At 36.6% G+C, this 14570-nt stretch overlaps 1 protein-coding gene across 2 annotated transcripts in view; it reads left to right on the top strand.

Annotated features, from left to right (window-relative positions):
• The window catches only part of LOC121909800 (kin of IRRE-like protein 3), a 278843-nt gene that overhangs the window by 167482 nt on the left and 96791 nt on the right, over positions 1-14570 (top strand). For both annotated transcript variants that reach the window (XM_042430524.1, XM_042430522.1), the window contains exon 3: positions 5906-6055. In XM_042430524.1, the coding sequence (XP_042286458.1) occupies positions 5906-6055 (150 nt within the window). The remainder of the gene's footprint in view (positions 1-5905; positions 6056-14570) is intronic.

Here is a 14570-nt window from a genome sequence, read left to right as displayed (position 1 = left end):
GTGGAAACAGGCTTTGAAAGGGAAGATGTTAGTTGGTAGTTCTGTTTTCCCCAAACTGTCTACTTTTCATCATGAGAGTTTTTCCATGTAGCCTTCTCCACCTCTGTATTTTAACTATGACCTCCTTGCACCTGTCCAGTTACTTTATGTTTCCTGCTAAGTAGGAGTAGGTGCCTAAATTTGTTCATAGTTGTTTGGCCTTATCAGGAAATCTGCCATCCGTGTGAAACATCTGAATAATAAATCACTGCAAAACATTCAATTAAAATCGAGCTGCAACATTCAGAGGGTTCTATGTGTCCATCCTCATAGCTCTCAACATGAAGTGAGCAGACATCAACTGACAGAGTTGATGTCTGCTCAATTCAGACTACACTATTATTATTATTATTATTATTATTATTATTATTATTATTATTATTATTAGTAGTAGTAGTAGTAGTAGTAGTAGTAGTAGTAGTATTATTGTTATATAGCCTTAAGATTTGATTAATAAAATGGAGACTAACAAATAGTCCATCATGGAAAGACAGTGATCATTTTAGAACCACAAGTCTCAAAATATTTTAAATCACTAAAGAACCATAGCCAGCTAACACAAACTTGTAACAAAAGGAATTTGTAACATGACGTTCTGTAGCAAGCTGAGTTTCCCTTGAATAGAAAGTGCTTTCAATGCAGGAGACGTGAGACTTAAATTTCTCATTCTGTCATTTTCTGGTAGGCTAAGCTGACAGCTCAACTCTGCCCATCAGCTTGCCCACATTTCCCCTGCACTGGTATTGCATTTCAATTCCCAGCCTTTCACCTTGATAAGCAGGGCATGGTTGAACAACATCCATAAGCATATTGTTTTGAGTCAGCAGTGTCTGAATTCCTCTAATATAACACGTCCACCAAGACCACAGCTGGACTGATTCTCAAGATGAAACTGTCATTTCAGTTTTTACCTTTATTATTGTAGATATTGTATTTATATGTTTGAGTGAATTGTAAATGTAACACGATAACGCACAAGAGTGTAGCATCTAATTGTCTCTTCTCTCCTGCTGTTTGGTATCCTACCTTATCTTCTTAAAATCAACTTATGCATGAGCACTGTCCAGAGTGGCTTTGGAATTAAATTCTGTATGCACACACCTTTAGAGATTCATCATCCTTAAACAAGGCTTTTTCAAAATGTTTGCCTTAACTTACACTGCTGGAGTGTACATATAGTTAAATGTTAAACTATATATATAGTTAAATTCTGTTTATTTTCAAATCTCAAATCGGATGTCTGTATATGGTTAGTGCAAACAGGACAACTATGCCATGTAAACAATTATGCCATAGCCAATGTGGGATGAACTTAACAAGAATATATAGCTAATTTATTTGCATCCGACTGCTTCCTTAGTTTTTATACCAGTTGAAACATGTAGTCACAAAATACGCACCAAAATACAAACTGCTTTACTCTTAGTTCCTCTGGTTATACCAGACTTTCTAAGAAGATATCAGATGTTTTTTTTTTGTTTTTTTTACCTGCGCACATGTTTTGTTTTTTTTTGTTTGTTTGTTTTGTCACTTAGGCAAATGTGACTTCATTTGATTTCATATTTGTGTCTACCTAATGAATCTAAGTCCATCATTCTAACTGTGTGTGTCTGGTGCTGAGCAGGTAGTGTGTGTATGTGCAATTACTAGGGGTGTGCCAGAATACAAATACGTTATTCGGCAAAGCACAAATAGTGGGCTTTTTGTGAACATTTATTTCATACAAATATTTTTAAAATTATTTGTTTTCAGGAAGAAAAAAAAAAACATGTTAAATAGAAGCATGCTCCGCTGTCACATCTATCAGCAGGTCTCAACAAGGGGAGTCACATCCACCTGCTACATGACGCACATTTCCTTATTTGGACATCACTCCCGGAGTTGGGGGTCTTCCCCAGAGATAAAGCTGAGCTACTGACACAAGCAAAGTACTCCCAAGGGACTCTCCATAACCTGTTGTTCCACTTCTCCTTTCCACAAAGTTAGGTTGTAAAAAACAGGCAATAAATAAAAAGTAAAAAAAAAAAAAATAAATAAAAAGAATCGCCTTTGAAGTTCTTCTCTACACATTACACGCTGTGCTGTCTCTGTGTTATAGGTGTATAAATAGGTAGTGCCTATTCGGAATGGGCTGATTTCTCAAAACCTAGAGAGAGCAGTAGGTAGTAAGTAGATGCTACAATTTACAGATGCCTCCTAAACGTCTCAAATGTGGGCTATCAGTGATGCTATCTTTTGCCCATGTTCCCTAAACACCTCACACATGGAATATCTGGAGAACTGTAGTGCCCATTGAAAACATGCCTGAGACATCCTGCACTTTATCTTGAACATTACATACAAAGTTCCTGCATGTGAAGAACAAGAATAGAGCTTAACTCTCTAAACTTTTTCAATTCATTCTCTATGGTAGTTCTTATCACAACGAATGTAATCCCACTTCCAACCACAATGTGGGTTGCAATGGCAGAGTGGCTCTGTACGAAATTCCACTCATTCACTCCACAGGCAGAAGAAGAAGGAAATCAACATTGAGTTGAGAGATGCACACAATAAGAAAAAAACTCTGCTTTTTCACAGAGGCAATCCTCTCACTGTGCCATCATGCTCCATGCTCCAAATAAATGACAAAAAATAAAGAAAAATTACCTCTGTTGGCTGCATCGTTGTATATCATTAATGAATTTAAAACATATCATTCATCTGGTTCAAAACTATGGCAGTAGATTAGGGGAGTAATATGATTGCTGACCAGCTGCATGTATAAATAGGTTTTACAATAACTGTTTGATTGCAGTTCATAAAATAGTTATTGAGTTTTCCACCTTAACCTCATTTCTCCCTATAACAGGATTTCTTGTGTACATGTAAACACACTCCCTGCAGGTATTTGGTCTTTCCTATGTTCATGATTAAACACTAATTTCAATGAAGCAGTAAACCTTCCAAATTTTAGGTCACAGTAATCCAAACTTACTTGTGAGTGTAAATGCAGCCAGTTTATTAAAATATTACTTTTTCATTAGTATAATAGAAAATCAACTCTATATATATCCAACTAATATCCAGTAATAATAAACAAATTTAGATTTACCATCAAATTCATCGCCAGTGATGAAGTGTGTATTTAGTTAAAATGAGCCATAGCAATGTATTAGTCCTGTATTCCAATATAATCAGAAGGCATTTTTCACAAGTCCTGTGTTATTGCTATGGACTCATGTTAGTGAGGGACTTCAAAGTGCTCTAGCCATTGATTGTTGGTCAGCAGAATAAATAGCTGCATTTTAGATAGAATCAATAAGCATTAATGTTATTTACTTTGTCCATTTGGCTTTAATGGACTTCCTGCTCCCTTCCTCTGCCTCCTCCTCCCCCCGCCATCTCAAGCTTGCTCTCTCTCAAAACAAGATGACCTGTCATACATACACATTCCCTCTCCTCCTCCCTCCTTCATTCCTCTCCGACCAAGCACAAGCACAGTGTGCTCCCCCACCTTCTAAACTGCAAACCATTGACTTGACTTTGGAGAACGGATAAAGCATTATCCAGTTTTGAAAGACATTCTTTGTGTGTTGGGATCTTCTTCCTGAAAGGAAAAAGTCTACCTGTATGTGAGATGGGAAAGGGAGGAAGCCAGAAAGACGGGCCTAATCTACACATTCCCACCACTGCTTTTACACAATGATAGATTTGTATGGACAGAAATATGTGTCACTAGAAACTCAATTTTAATTATCTATATTTGAATTTGAATTGCTCAATTTGAATAACTGCATTAAAAAAAAACTCAATTTGAATTTGATTTGTTTAACTTGAATAACTGCGTTGAAAAACTGAATCTGAATAGCATAATTTGAAATTGAATTTATTAGTTTGGAACAACAAACTTGAAACTGAATGTAATATTATGAAATTGAATTCAGTTGCTCTGAAACTGTATTTGATCCTCACTGAAAATTCGGCTCTCTTTATACTTCCACATTCGGTTCTCACAATTCAAATTCAGTTCTTACAATTCAATTTCAGATTCACAGGACTCCTTTTTGACCAATCACCACCAATGTTTTTGACCATTTCCTTCACTCCCATTGATCCATGGGGTGTTTTTCATTTGGCTAATATATGCTTCCTCGTGTCCTCTCTCTTCCATCCTCCAGCCGTGACTGAGAAACTGATCTCCCTCTGCCATCATCGAGAGGAGACGAGAAGCGAGGAGAGAGGGTCCATTATTTTTGTAATAAAACGCAGCCACCATGATGTCACCTGTTTTGTGGACTCCTGTTTTGAAACCTCAAGTTTGCCATTTTGAGCATCGTCATCTTGGATGTTTGGAGCAAGAAGTGATGGGTGCTTTTCATTATACTAACGTATCTCCTCACTTCCTTCACTCATGTCTTAGCTCCTCCAAGCGAGGATGTGAGAGAGAGATGCAAGGAAGAGATGTGAGGATGGAGGAATTTAATTCATCAAACGGGACGTCCTCACTCACTCCAGCGTCATTTTTAGGAGACTTGAAAAAGGAGTTCTGTGAATCTGAACTTGATTGCTTTTCTTCAACAACCAGATGTGTGTCTCAGTAAACTGAAATTGAATTGCAGGAACTGAATGTGAATTGCGAGAACTGAATGTGGAAGTATAAAGAGAGTTGAATTTTCAGTGAGGATCAAATACAGTTTCAGAGCAACTTAATTCAATTTCATAATATTACATTCAGTTTCAAGTTTATGGTTCCAAACTAATAAATTCAGTTTCAAATTATGCTATTCAGATTCAGTTTTTCAATGCAATTATTCAAGTTAAACAATACAAATTCAAATTATGTGATTCAAATACAGTTTTTTAACGCGGTTTTTCAAATTGAGCAATTCAAATTCAAATATAATGATTCCAATTCAGTTTCTAGTGACACATATTTCTGCCCATAGGTCATTTATTCTTTCAGAATACAATCTTCTTAACTACTGTATGTCCTGGTATGTCTTAATATGTTGGCAAGGTATTTTCTGGAGTATCACAACACACATTTTTGTTTTTTTGCAAAAAAAACGAAATGGACTTACTCTAGTACACAGTATTTGGATAAATCTGAATGTAATTCAATGGCTATTTTGCTAGTCAGTGAGCAGTTTTGTTCAGTTTATTTTCTATTTTTTATGCATTTTAAGTAGACTGCAATTATCACATCTTACATTACCACTGCCATTTGGGCCTTTGGGTGGTATTTGGCATCTGATGTCATCAGGGTACCAATTACAGCAGTGGAAGTCATCATAATCAAAAATAATCATAACAAAAAAAGAAAAAAAAATCCTCAAGGGCATTACAGCTTTTATGGACTCTAACATGCGTACTGAAAAATGTTTTTGAAAGACATGCACAGTAAATACATATGAATAGTAGGAAGAAAACAAGCCCTCTGGTTAGTTTGAGCTGGCATAGCAACCAGAATATTATAGCTGTCAGTGGGTTTTTCAACATGGTTTGGACACTGTTTCGCCGAAACTTCCTGTTATAAAATAGAAATTAAGACTTGTTCTGCATTAGGTTGCATTGACAGAACATAATATGATTACCTTCTCTGTGACTGAAAGTGATGCACTGAGGCAAATTTGACAATGTTAGGGTTTTTTCCCCCTGCCAATCAGCCTAACACCACAAATCCAAATGTGACCCACTATACAGTGTGCACTCTCCAAAAAACGCATTTTAAATGCAAGCTTCATTCACTGTTACTTTTGAATTCAGTTGCAGTACTAAAGGTTTTTGCATTAATAGCACTGTATGAAAAGCTGCTGACTGAAACAAACTGTGGAAACATACAACAGATGGGCATGATAACAGTTTGTTTCTCTAAACATCTCAGGTTACCCACGATATGACATTGTTGGAGACCACAGTAAAGGAGAATATCATCTGTTGATCCAGAGAACAAAGATACAAGATGACGCTTTCTTTGAGTGCCAGGCCATTCAGGCAGCTATCAGATCACGACCTGCCCGTCTCACTGTGCTGGGTAAGTCCACACTTCACTGCTTATATGAAATCATGAATTGGAAGACAATTAGATTCATGTACAGGAAAGCTGGGAGCAACAGCATATAAGAAATTGTACAAAAAGTTCAGTGCATAGATAAATCAGTGATGTGTGCTTATACCCAAGGCTAATCCTATAATGTCAGAATGTTGCTGTTTTCCACCAGCTTGTCATTTGGTCCCGGATCGATTAGTGTTCTCTGATTCACAGGCTTTGTATCTGCAGCAGCCCGTGGGCAAGCAAGGGGAACACTGATTACCATTATCGATTCAGCTCCACCTTATTTAAAGCATGATATATTCCAGAAGCATCAGTTCATTATCCACCTACCCCAGCTGAAAACTCCCTCATTAGTTACAGTTTTACCCACTAATCTTACGATGATAACTTAATGGGGAGAGTAGTGGAAGGTGTGGGGAGGAGTTAAGGTTGGCAAAATTAACATGAATAATTATACATAAGAGGGGTACCATTTGTTTAGATTTTTCTCAACCCTACTAGAAGGCGGGGGGCAGAAATCATTCAGACATTAGGCTGACATTTAATTCCAGTCAAATTGGCCTTTTTTGGAAATAAAACTGCACATGAAGCTTCTGGCATTGTTCCAAGACTGAGGCAACACAGTTAATACATTAAGTGAAATGTGTCGTGTTGTACCTGAGAACCTGCAGAATAAATGTGACTATTTTGAATTTATAATTGTTAAAATGCTCCACAGTTTGATCCAATCAAGAACAATTATGCACATTAGGCATGACAAAACCTGATGATGGGCTTCATATCAGCTACATGGTACATTCATGAATACAGATTCAATCCTTCCTCAGTTGTTCATGTAGCACTGTGTTTGGCACAGTGTCAATATATTGACTGATAACTTTTTAATTTTGATAAGTTTTTTTTCTTAGATTCTCATTTGAAACAAAGCAAACCAAACAAAACCATTATCACATGCTTACAGACAAACGGACCCATTCAAAAATCTAATATATATCCATATATGAACAGATATATTAAAGAATGGGACATACTGTATAACTTAAGATATATAGACATATTTGAGATTCAGATACTTGTTTCAGATACAGACTCTGAATCACTAGAAACGTTTTAAAGTGAATGTGCCATTCCTGCATCTACAGCCAGGCTAGGGAAGGCTAGCCCTAATCTTTTTTTCAATTCTGTGCTCAAGTTGTCAATTCATAATGATTCAAAAATGTAAAAACATAATCAACCTCCAGGTTTGGCACGTTCATAAACGGGCACTTTCTGTAAATCAGTGAGGCCGGTACAGCTGTTAGATGTCCTAACACTTTACCAACAGCAACAAAATGGTTTGGGTTTGGGAAGGAACTAAAGAAATTGTGTTGTTTCTCCTCGAAATACTGACCTATAGTATAGCAGCATTCCCTATTTCCCAAATCTGCAGCAAAAATTTATCAACATTGAAGGAACTGTTATCTGTTAGTGTTACTACATGTGACCCCTTTCTATTGCCCTATCCAGAAGCCCCTGCTCTATGTGATCTGCTACATTGTGGAGAGCCAGGAAGTCACTTAGATCAATTCCCACCTTCTTACATCTGCCTCCCAGTGCAATGACCTCCTAACACTTTACAGCACAGTATTTGTATTTGTATCTATATTTGTTGAGGCAGCAAAATGATTTGTATCTGTATTTGAATAAAAATGGAAAGAGGCTTAAAAATCCAGTTTTTGTATTAAGCTTTAAATTTTAGAAAATTAAATTGTTACAATAAGTGTTCATGAATAAACTACCTTATGAAGGAGGTCCCCACACCAGGTGAACTGGAGTCTCCCAGATCATAGATGACTGCACTGACTACTGAGCTAAAACTTTGCAGACAGACCTCTACCTATTTATACACCCATAACACAGAGACAGCACACTGTGTAATGTGTAGGGAGGAACCTCAAAGGTGATATTTGCTTTGCCCTGTTCATTTATTATTTTCTTTTTATCTGCAAATGTTAGGTTGAGTGTGTTGGGTAGGGGTGTGCAGAGAGCCCATATTTGTATTTGTATTTATATTTGTTGAGGCAGAAAAATTATTTGTATTCAAATAAAAGCGGAATAGGCATAAAAATCCAGTTTTTGTCTTTATTTATTTAATTTTAGGATATTAAAGTGTTAAAATAAGTGTTTATGAATAAACTATCTTCTACCTCGAAGGAGGTCCTCACACCAGGTACTGAACTCCAGTCTCCCAGATCATAGACGACTGCACTGCCTACTGAGCTAAAACCAAATGCATCAAAAGTGCGCAGACAGACCTCTTCTTATTTATGCACCCATAACACAGAGACAGCACAGCATATAATATGTAGAGAAGAACTTCAAAGGCGATTCTTGCTTTGCACTTTTCATTTATTGCCTATTTTTTACAACCTCACTTTATGGAAAGGAAAAGGGGAACTACAGTTATAGAGAGTCCCTTGGGAGCACTTTGCTTGTGTCAGTAGCTCAGCTTTATCTCTGGGGAACACCCCCAACTCCAGGAGTGATGTCCAAATAAGGAAATGTGCGTCATATAGCAGGTGGATGTGACTTCCCTTGTTGAGACCTGCTGATAGACTAATGGGGGCAGAAGAGAGAGACTGAGATAGCAATGTAACTGACCTGCGCACTGGTATTTGACATGGATTTTTCTTTCTTCCCAAAAACAAATAATTTTTAAACATTTGTATGAAACAAACATTCGTAAAAAAAACAAAAAAACCCAAAAACCCTCACTATTTGTGCTTTGCCGAATAACATATTTGTATTTGGGCACACCACTAAGTATATACTATTTAATAAATAGAGTTTAACAGTTATTTGTCTCTTTTCTTAGGAAGATTTTATTTTTTAGTTATTTGTTTTATATTTATGCACCTTACATCTATTGTCACGTATTTTGATGCAACATAAATGTTACATATAAGAACATTATACATTTTAGTATATTTGGATCTCTGAGTACCGGTATATAACTAAATTATATATTACTGTAACATTTATGGAATAGACATATTTATTATATATGTGTATATCTGGAAAAATATGAGACATATGAAAGCAGACATTTGTTATATTTAAAACACTGTATATCTGACATATATGTGTAAGCATACAATGCTGCTTGAAAGTTTGTGAACCCTTTGGAATTTTCTGTATTTCTGCATAAATATGACCTAAAACATGATCAGATATTTACACAAGTCTTAAAACTAGATAAAGTGAACCTAATTAAACATATGAGACAAAAAAAAAACACTTTTTCATTTATTTATTGAGGAAAATTATCCACTCTTACATATCTGTGTGAGGCAAAAGTATGTGAATCATTGCTTTCAGTAACTGGTGTGACCCCCTTTTGCAGCAATAACTTCAACCAAATGTGTCCGGTAACTGTTTATCAGCCCTGCACATCAGCTTGGAGGAATTTTAGCCCAATCCTCCTTACAGAACAGTATCAACTCAGGGATGTTGGTGGGCTTCTTTGCATGAAATGCCTGCTTCTGGTCCTTCCACAGCATTTCTATAGGATTAAGGACAGGACTTTCAAGCAGCACTGTATATGTGTGAGACATGGACTTATAAACTATCTATGTAGTTTACATATATTGTCATATATCAAATTTATGTATGGGGAAAAGTAGCACAGGCAGCTGTTTTTGATTTTTGTGGCTGATTTGCTGTCATGCATATAGAGCTTGCATAGTTTTGGTTCTTTTCAGAGCTTGATTGTTCTTGAAACCTATCCCTTTTCCCAGCAGACATCTTAGACCATTTCAGACCGGGATATGTAACATGTTGCTGGCTTCATCTATCTATTAAAGTGATGGCTTTTTGTCATTCACAACATTTTACGTTAATATTCCTAATGACTTTATTCAGACATGACAGAACATTTACGGAAAGATCCACAAGCTGCACAATATTTGGCACCTGATTAGAGAGATTGAGAGTTTGTCTCACAGGCTGCATCACTGATGGATTTTAAAACCTATTTTGCTGTTGAAGAGCGAAGGACACTCATCTAACGCTGTACTCCGCTTCTCGCAGTGAATCCACTCATAAATGTTCATATCAATTCAACCATTTAAGGTTAATAGAGAGCAAATTCAACAGACTGTTTCATAAAGTCCCTTGCACAATCATCGAATGACAGGATGCTGAGTTGGGATTCTGGTTTTATTCCTAATAGCTCACATGCTCTGTACAAAGGTTTTTGCTGAATATTCATTGATACATCCATTCAGTTGGAATGAAAATGTAAAATATAGGAAGGAGTGCTGGTCAGGTTATTATCAGGTTATTTTTTAACCTTTTTTTAATTTCTTTGAATAAGAGATGAAGATTGAGATAATAAATGTATTACAGTATGGCGGAAAAAGACAACAACATTTAATCTCTCTCTGCATGTTTTACTTTGTGCTGCTGTGGTCTTTATGTTAATCTGACAGCATTCAGCTCAGTGAGACTGCTGTGTGGCTACAACAAAGTGACTCTGGCGTTTATTCAGACATGAGACCAATGTGTTAATTTGCCATCAGATTAACACAACGAGGTGCATGTCTGCAGGGGGTTTTTCCTTGACCAGAACTGGAAAAGGAAGTCAGCCGTCATTTATTTTTTACTACTGAGACTATGAAAAAGGCTTGTTGCATGAGGAAAACATCATAGTGAGGTGGCAAACAGTTCTTATAGCAGTACTGAATATATGGTTTGGGAATTTCATTACATTTTTTAAATATACAGTATGTCAATACACTCTCAGGTGGTCTATGGTAACTACAGTACCTCAATGCAAATTATGGTGTTTAACCCTAAATAAGCATTTTGCATATTTTTGCTCCTGCCCCTGACAGATACATTTTGTAAATGACTAATCAGTGTAAAAATATGGCAGTCTACCTAAAATTTCCATCACACCTATTGTGACATCACAGACCAGATATTAAAGTACAGCTGATGATAATTAATCAGCTGAAGCAGAGTGAAACACAGAGACGTGAAAGTCTTGTACTTGCCAGTTTGTTTCCCTCTTGTCTGTGCTTCACCTCAACTTAGTTGGGAAAATTGGAAAGATGAGCACAAAGGAGTTGGATATTCATAGACAACAAAGGAAAAGAACCACCCCAGTCTGCCTGTCTCATAAGCTTTCTTTTTTGCAATTACTTTGTAATATCCACAATAGCTCACAACTACAGATGGAGACGGGGAGCGTTAACACAGGCTCAGGGCCTTGGTGACTTGCCACTGGGATGAGTATGACCTATGAGCATGGATCTGTGACCACTGACCCTTGTTTTAGTGTGGGAGGCTAATCTATGTGGCCTCAAAGAGAAAGGGGCCTGTTGAATAAGGCCTGACACACACACACACACACACACACACACACATATATATATATATATATACACACATATATACACACACACTGTATATATATTGGACATACATAGGCACACAACAAATGTTTTCACCTTAAAGTAAGGGCATTCAGTCTTGTTATTTGTCCACCAGAGAGCAAACTAACTGATTGGAGCCATAGGTCATTGCTATTTTAAATGGGCTTTCAGAGGCTACATAGACCATAATAGTAGTAGTATTTTAAAGCTCCTGATGAATTGAGAAAATTATGTCAACTTGTTACTGCTTCAAAATGATACCGCTGTGGCTCAGTGATTAGCACTGTTGCCTCACAGCAAGAAGGTTGAACATGTTTGCATGTTCCCCCTGTGTTTGCATGGGTTTCTTCCAGGTGCTCCAGTTTCCTCCCACCATCAAATACATGTATGTTAGAGTTAATCCTCCTGTCAGTGCCCCTGACCACTGGCACTGGCAAAAGGACATGAGTTGGTCACCAGGTGCTGTACTGCAGCTGCCCACTGTGGCTGCCCACTGCTCCTAGTTTGTAGGATGGTTTAAATGCAGAGGATAAATTTCATTTCAATGTATGTGAGTGCTGAGAAATAACAATAAAGAAACCTTAATCTTAATCTTACTACACTTATGTCTTTTGAACAATGTTTTAAGCTGTGGTTTGAGAAGTTTCTGTGGATGTTTTGGTACTTCAAGTGCTACTTTTTACTATGAAAACTGGAATTGTAACTGATTATAAGTTAAGCTGACCACAGCTGCTGTTCTGTGTCAATGTAAAATTAAGGAACAGCAAAATGTATACAACTACCTTTAAATGGTACTGTGGGTGAGTGCTTGATGCTCAAAAGATAGATTTTGGGTTGATTTAAACTATTACTTTAAACTAGGGAATGTCACACTTTCAACAAGTAGGGTTTTTTGTCAATGATTCAGTTGTCCTCTACATTTGTATGATCTCGATTATACTGCTTTTATTTGTACATTCTCCCATTCTGATGAAAGAAACACTATGCAGTGGAGGTCTGATTAGAAGCAGCAAATGTTTTTTAAAGCTCCTCATGTATACGATATAGCCTAGAGTCAGAGTGTATCCACCCAATTGCATTTTAAGTGTTTATTATAATCTCTAATATTCATTTGTGGCAGCTGTATGAAGGCCGAGGAGATATACATCCAACTTTTCCTTTTAGCTTGTCATCTCTTTTTCTTCTTTATGAACTCATACACAACAGAGCTGGCTCTGATTTACAAGGACTGTACTGTGTGGTTGCACTGTATAATTCCACTCACCTCAGTTGTTTTTGCAATTAGAGAAGAGGACATAGTCCAGTCAGAAATGTATGCAAATGTGGCTGCCGAAAGGATACTGTGCATCAAAATACCCCTACTTGATCACATTCTGGCAAATCATTTATGCTGTAATATCTGACAGCAGTCAGGATTCATGTGACTTCCAACACAATGTGTTATCATTCATAAACGTGGTAGATATTATTTATGAGAGCAACAGGTGTTTCATACAAAGCAGGACATTTTTTTTGCTTTGTATGTATCAAAAAATGATGCATGACACATGCTGTTTATTAAATTAACTTATTTTCTTAACTTTTAAACTAAACCATGACCAGGAGACATTAATTTTACTCTGGCTGAGCTGTTACTGCTACACTGCTTAGATTACTCTAAGTGACTGCATAATTTTTATACATATTATTCTGTGTGCAGTGATATCAGTGCATTGGTGTTAGCTGAAGCTATAAGTCCCAAAATGCAGTGATTTCTCAGCCAGCTAGTGGCCTGCATGACAAAAAACAATTAGCTAAGCTAAGGTAACAGAAACATCTTAAACCACAGTAGCTCTGAAAAACAATTTAGCTTGCCTATGGGTTAATTCACTTCAAATGTCAGAGTGATACACAAAAGGTCTTCAGTAACACACAGCATGAGGCTTGAAAGCAGAACCATCCATCGCAAACACAGAAGACATCACAGTTTCCTGTGGACAGTTAAAACTGTCTTGTATTGTGGCTTGATTTGCTGTTGTTAAAAAAAAAAAGATCACTGTAATGAGAGATCTCAACAGGAAATGATTACTGCTGTCTGGTTGTTCATCATCTGTTCATCATCTGTTCATCATCATTTTATATTTGTGCTTTAGCAGGTAACTGCTATTTGTTATGGTGAGTTTATGCTGAGCATAAAGAGTCAGTGTGTCTCTAAAGCACTTTTTGCTTCATAATTTATTGTTTTGCTGCAACCCAACATTGAGCTTTAAACCCTAACATCTCAGACTAAAGTAATAACTGAGTCTTTAGTATTGATCAAGAACCTTAATAAAAGCTAAAGATACTGTATCTCCTGCAGTACATTTTCACCACACTGTATTTTTTTTTGCATGTTCTGAATTGTTTTGTTACTGTTTCCATAGTGAGTAACTAGGCTATAAATTAATTGTAGGAGTAAATACAAAAAATGTCCATCTGTGGACAGACCCATATTTCTCTCATATATTTTTTATTTTTATTAATTATTAATTAATAAAAATCAAAATTTAGGTTTTATTATATAAAACACTGTGAAAGAAATATTCCTGAATAATAACTTGTAACAATGCAAAAGACATCAAACTTGGTACACAGATGCCCTCAGCCTATTAATATGACACCTACAGCACCACCATGTGGCCAGTTATACACGATTTTGTGCACACTTCGGTTTTTGACTAAGAACTCATGAACCTTGAGGACTGGAGTAAAAAAACGCTTCTTAGATCATTACAAATCTTACAATAGGACCACCCATTTACACTGAACTAGATTTTTGCCATTTTGAATGTAAAACACTTTTTCATTCCCTATCCTTCATATTTCATCCAATCCTTACCAAACTTGGTACATAACCTATTTGGGGCATCCTGGAAACAACGGCCACATGTGTTTCTTGATATTCCTTACCACTTTCCTACAATTGACTGCCAAAGTCAAGTGGATATAAAAGGCTATAAACTCTTCAATGCAAACACTAATTTTAACCAAAACTGGCTCTCATGTAAACATAGAAGCAGTGAGTGAGCCTATATAGTCTTATGCAATTACGCCACTGG

The sequence above is a fragment of the Thunnus maccoyii genome, chromosome 13, assembly GCF_910596095.1.
Source record: "Thunnus maccoyii chromosome 13, fThuMac1.1, whole genome shotgun sequence".
NCBI lineage: Eukaryota > Metazoa > Chordata > Actinopteri > Scombriformes > Scombridae > Thunnus > Thunnus maccoyii.
The sequence above is the reverse complement of the archived record's forward strand: the minus strand, read 5'-3'. Positions and strand labels throughout refer to the sequence as shown.